Genomic DNA, 5920 nt, shown 5'->3' on the forward strand with positions numbered 1-5920 from the left:
TATGTAACACACTATCATTATTAAATTTCTGAAGAGAGGAAAAAAAGTTGAAATTAATTTTTTTTTTAAATTTAAAAAGCAAATTTGGCTCAGTAAAAACCCAGCGCCAGAAGCCTGTCTTATAAAATTTTCACAAGATGATTCGTTCAAGAATGTCTAGAATTAAGTCGCATAGAAGTAATAAATATTTCACCTAAGTCAGCTGACTTGGCCAGGCAGGGCATAGCCCACTCGATCCATGCTCACGGACGCTGCCCAGCATCTTGCGTAGTGTTACGCGTGATCTAGTGCGCTATGGTTAGGTAAACAAATACGGGGCTGCCAGGCTGTTTCTTACACAATAATGATGGCCATTATCCTTCATGAGAAATGCTTCCTTGTCTAGTGTGGGAAGGGCAAATGACCAGTTTAAAAATAAAATCACGGGACCACTAAGATAATTCAAGGGTAACCAGAGTCCAGACATTAACTCAAAAAGTTTAATTGTCCAATTCCTAAGTTTAGCAGACGACGTGACCTGGTCAATTATTATTATATAGCGCGAGCAGCTTGCGTCCATGAGCGCGGATCGAGTGGGCTATGCTTGCAGGCAGAAACTTAATAATAATAATAAATGGCTTTTATTGAGGAGAACCTTTCAGCAAAGCTGATCTACAAAGGCATCCCGAATACATAATAAATTATCTAGACAGATTCTATATATTTTTTGATTTCAACTTTAAATGTTTTGTAGCTATTTACAGTCTTTATGTGGGACGGACGCTCATTCCATAAGGAGAGACCACGATGCTTGGCGCTTTTGGTTCTTAGTGGAGTTTGAAAAGTTTCAACGAAGAAGTTGTGGCAACTGCCTCGAGTCGAGTGTTTGTGCTGCTCGGATGACTTTGTAAAAAAAGACATTAGGTATTCTGGGCCTGAATTTCGGGATATTTTGTACATTAGATTCAGTAAGCTGCACTTGTACAATTGGGTCAAGCGAAGCCAAACAAGTTGCTTGAGAGTCCCTGTGGCTGATGTGCGTTTACTCTTTTTTGCAACAAATCTGCTGCCGTTGTTGTGTGCCACCTGCAATCTTTTTAGATATTTTGCGCTGGAGCTATTGTAGAAAATGTCCCTGTATCGGAAGATGGGCTGGATTAGAGCTTCATATAGTAGACTCAGAACGTCCAAAGAGTCGTAGAGAGGTCTTGGTACCCCCATTCGAGCATTTGTTTTCTTAATCAGATGATCGATAGAATCCTCCACGATAAGGTATCATCTAGAAGGACTCCAAGGTACTTAAACGATGAAACTCTTTTGATAGAGGTATTAGGCAGGTAAGTAAAAGACTCAGGATCCAAGGATTTTCCGTTATGGCAGAAGATCATAAATTCTGTCTTTTCTTTATTGAGAATTAATTTCCTGGCATTGATAGTGCTTCTCAGGATAGTTGCTTCCGAACTCATGATTGTTATGAGGTCAGCAAGGTTAGCGGAAGAGTTTATGAGAGCGACATCCTTAGCGTACTCTTTAGAAATGCTTGTAAACAGGAATTCGTGAACGTCACTTGTATACGTATTAAAGAGCGTTGGACCAAGGATGCTCCCTTGGGGGACACCCTTGACCACTTTTAGAGGTGGGGATGTTATACCATTAATAGCAGATACTTGTGTCCTATTTGATAGATAAGAGCGAAACCAGCCCAGTGATGCTGTGGTTAGGTTTTTTGTCTGTAGAATACTTAATAAGATCTCGTGGTCAACGGTGTCGAAAGCCTTGCTGAGATCTTCAAAAAGAACGCCGACATAGTGTCCTTGGCTCAGACGAGTAGGAAGAAAATGCTTGTCGTTGTTGAGTGGCCAGAACGAAAACCTGACTGCAGTTTGTGTAGATGATCATTTTTGCCATAAACTCATTTAGTTGACTCAGTGCAAAGTGTTCCAGTGGTTTAGAAAGGCCAAGGAGAATCGACACTGGTCTGTAGTTGACCATGACCGTTTTGTCGCCTTTCTTGTAGATTGGAACCACCTTGGCTTCCTTCCATGCAGCTGGGTATCGACTTGTTAAGAAGGAGATGTTTATAATTTTTGCTACAAAAGGCGAGATTAGGCCTGCCAGAGGCTTAATGAGCTTTATCGGTATAAAGTCTAGACCGGTGGCTTTATTCGAGGATAAATTCTTCAGATACCGGAAATACTGATCTCGTCAACTTCCTGGAAGTTGAACATGGCGTTATCCGTAGCTTGCTTTGATTCTCGAGGGTTAAAGGTGTTTGAAAACAGCGTTTCAGAAGCGGTAAAAAATTCGTTGAAATTTGAGGCTATTTCGGGGCTATCAGTGACGGTTTTTCCTTTGGATTTGATAGCATTGATGGATTTCTTCTTGAAATTCAGGAATGGCTTGAGGACGCGCCAAGCTTGGCTGGTTCTTTCCGTCCCTAATTTTATATTTTTATGAAAATAGTTCCGTCTCTCGGACCTTAACATGTCGGTCGCTGTGTTTCTGTACTTTCTAGAGAGATCATCGAAGGATCTAAAGCCGAATTCCCGACTTTTTCGATGGTATACGTCACGAAGGTGCATGGTATGCTTTACCTCTGGTGTAAGCCACGGAGGATCGTTGGTACTGAATCTTCTAGTGACCAGAGGAGCGTGTATATTTAGAGTGCTGATTATAGTGGAGCGAAGAATCTCAACTCCGGTATCAACATCGTTGAAAGTGGATAGTTCAATATCAAGTCTATTTTTAACATCTTTGATAAATGAGTCCGAGTTCATCAGCCTGTAGCTTCTAACCTTTGTAAGTTTTTTCTGGACCTTTTGGCATTTTCGTTTGTGGACACATAGAATCATGTCATGGTCAGAGATTCCAAGAGGGATGTTTGTTGGCAAGGAGATACGGGTCACGTCGTTTGAATAGATAAGGTCTATTAAGGTACTTGAGGTTAGCGTTACTCTCGTTGGTTTCTTAATCATTTGCTCAAAGCCGAAGGTAGCCGATTTTAGACTCTGGATATTGGCGTTAGCAGAGGCAAGCAGGTTTGTATTGAAGTCACCCAGAATTATTATTTCGCGATTGTGCTTGTCAGCATTCAGAGATTCTACTTGGGCTTTAAGATCTTCGAAGCAGTTGCCATAATTCCCGTTAGGGGGGAGGTAGCATATACCGATAACTAAGCGTTTACAATTCTTCTCAGGAATAGCAAACCATGCGGATTCTAGGTGGGAATCGACCGTATCCGATCCTGTATTCGTGGTTATTATTTCTTCCCGAGTGTATATACAAATACCGCCCCCCTGTTTTTGTCGTTTTCTGTCCAGTCTTTGACAGGCATATCCAGGAATTTCTATAGTGGAGTCCGGGGTACGATCTGTCAAACACGTCTCTGTAAGGCCGAGAGTGTCTATTGAGTATTTCCCTTGGATGTACTGAACATCGGTAATGTGGCGAGGAAGGCTTCGAATATTTAAATGAGCCACCTTAAGGCCTTTTGGGAAGATAGGTTCCAGGCTGTTCGTTAGTCAAGCCGAATGATTTTGATTCGTTTGGAATCTTCCACCAGTATTTTTCCCTGCGGCTTTATGTATACGGGAAATGAACCTTCCTACTCCAATTGGCTTTAGCCAGTTTAATAGGTCCAAGATTATATGATCGTATTCCCTATTGCTTTCAAAGTAGAAGGTGCTATACCTTGATGGGTTTGTGTCGTTGAGCGGTTTTAGGTCAAGACCCTCCACTCCGAGATCCGTTAAATGGTTCCTTAGATCGTACTCTGTCTGGGATTTGTGACATCTGGATATAACCAATTTCGAATTTGGCGCGAAAGAAAATAAATGGCAGAAGGGTGATCATTCGTACCCCAGGTCTTCTTTTTGTCGGTAGACCCTAGCCTCATACACGATACACCAGCAGGCCATAGTTGGGGATCACTTATGGTTGGGGTGCTAGATGGGTAGCTAAGTATAAAGGCCTTCCTGTTGGGGTCGAAGCTTCTCGCTTGTCGAATGGACTCTGGTTCTTTCTTGAGCTCTTGTAAGTAGTCCTTTAAATTATCTTCAGTAGCTTTAGTGGATAGGTTTGCGATAAGATAATCATCAAGTTGTTCGACTGGTCTCAGTCTACACCCTTGGGCCACCGCATCAGGCATCTGTCCGTGAGGACCGCTATTTTTGGTTAATGGCTGGTTCAGTGTTTCCTTCCTACGATTACGAGTGTTGCGGTTTCGTTGGTGGTTTCTTCTAACTTCAGTCCAAGCATTATTTCTGGAGATTGGGTTCTCGTTTATAGTTAATGGGATTATGGATGCGTACGATTCAGAAAGTTCTTCATCGTTGGTGCCTCTGTCAGGGTTGATCGATGGTATGGGAAAAGAGTTAGTTTCTGCTTGGTTGTCTAAATCCGAAGGCTTGTTGTGATAGTTTAGCTTGTCCTTAAGTATCACAATACTTTCCTTAAAGGCTGATTGCGCTGCTTCAACCTTGCTGTTTAATTCATCAATTAGATTTTGTTTCACTTTCTCAATACAGTCACCCTTGGTATTGTACATAGTGGTGTGGTTTTCTTGAAGAGCGTTGAGTTTGTTTGCCACATTTTTGGAATCCGGAACTAATTTTAGATCTTGTAGAATGTTGGAGATATCATTTTTGGTTTCCTGTCGAAGGGTTTTAATTCCTCCGATATTGAGGCGATCGCTTGATCTAGTTCGCCTAGTTTATCTGCTAGGCCTTTGCACTGGCAAGACGTAGGGTTATTTACTCTATAACGGCAGCTTTTGCACAGAAAGAACCGCTTTGCTTCCGCCGCCTTGATTTCGATACATCGTGAACAGTGGTCACAGGTTACCAGAGATATCCGGTTTGATTTTTCCTCCCTTCTGTCGAATTTATAGCCAGATGTCAAGCAAATTTTTGCTTCACTTGGAGTAGTCGACCGTCGTCCGCTCGAAGTACTGCTATCTTTCATAGTTAGTTGTAACGGCTTTAAATGTTAAGCATTTACGCGTCATCAGAGTTAAAATTTTAGTAAAATACAAGGTTTAATCTACGTTAAAATTTAAAATGTTTAGACTTCGTTAAAATTCAAAAATTAAAACTTCGTTGAAAAAGAAATAAAATACCTATTCTATGACTAGGGCTTGACACGGAGTAAAAATCAATACGACTTGATTCAGCGAAAGGCAGCAAGTCACCTTTGTCTCAGTTACACTGCTACAACGAAAACCAAATACCAGTAGCATAAGTCCAAGCCAGCGATCTAAAAGACTCAAAACGATGACTGATTCTTCTGAATTTGAAATATCAGTAGAAATGATTCTAGATAATCCTCAGATTTATTTTGAATATTTTAATACTCAAAGCCAGGGGATAAAGAAAGGCCAAAATAAATTTAGTATGAAAATTTGATGATTTCAGTGATACATTAATCTCATTGGTGATAACTGATTAACTGGTACCTGAAAGCATTAGTAACTAACTAGCAATATTAGGTCCCTTATGCTTACGCTCCCCTATATTTATGTTTGTGCTTAGTGCAGATTTTAAAAATGCAAAAGTTTCTTAACAATCTTAATTAAAATGAAGACTGAAGGAACAGATATTAATAAAAAATGTCTTCGTGGACAAAGACTTGAAAAAGTAAATGATAAGAAAACAAAATGGAATGACCGAAGTAACAGATATTAAATTTTTTCTTTAAAGACATGATTATAAAACATAAATTATTTGAAAAAAATACTTATCTTCGTTTTTTTTTCACCAAAATTACATTTGCCCAAAAATTTTGTATCATCAAATTTTCCATTCCTTTCAAAATGGTTCGTGTCAAAGCTTTACTATATAACAGAAACATGCGACATCGTTTATATTTAGAGCTAGATTTCCAGTGTAGACCATGATAGAAACAGTTCCTCGTTAGAGATATTTAAAAGGATTGCAGGTTTTAA

General features: G+C 40.0%; 1 protein-coding gene across 1 annotated transcript; it reads right to left on the reverse strand.

Annotated features, from left to right (window-relative positions):
- Positions 1–1220: 1220 nt before the first annotated feature.
- Positions 1221–4525, reverse strand: LOC149630936 (uncharacterized). The gene is made up of 4 exons (XM_089851144.1): positions 3838–4525; positions 2168–3466; positions 1805–2069; positions 1221–1653 (listed from the first exon to the last, which is right to left on the reverse strand). Exons 1-4 carry the CDS (start codon positions 4523–4525, stop codon positions 1221–1223), a joined length of 2685 nt encoding a protein of 894 aa, XP_089707270.1.
- Positions 4526–5920: the final 1395 nt, after the last annotated feature.

Source organism: Phalangium opilio, unplaced genomic scaffold (genome assembly GCF_054372755.1).
Source record: "Phalangium opilio isolate 3A_F unplaced genomic scaffold, DU_Popi_V2 ptg000101l_1, whole genome shotgun sequence".
Classification (NCBI taxonomy): domain Eukaryota; kingdom Metazoa; phylum Arthropoda; class Arachnida; order Opiliones; family Phalangiidae; genus Phalangium; species Phalangium opilio.

What these genes read in the sequence shown, in the direction of transcription:
- LOC149630936 (XM_089851144.1), bottom strand. Translation starts at nt 4,525, where the DNA reads ATGTACAATACCAAGGGTGACTGTATTGAGAAAGTGAAACAAAATCTA. An exon ending in CGACAAAAAGAAGACCTGGG is followed by an intron (nt 3,467 to 3,837) that starts GTACGAATGATC and finishes TCTTCCCAAAAG; the next exon opens with GCCTTAAGGTGGCTCATTTA. An exon ending in TGACGAGATCAGTATTTCCG is followed by an intron (nt 2,070 to 2,167) that starts GTATCTGAAGAA and finishes CGCCTTTTGTAG; the next exon opens with CAAAAATTATAAACATCTCC.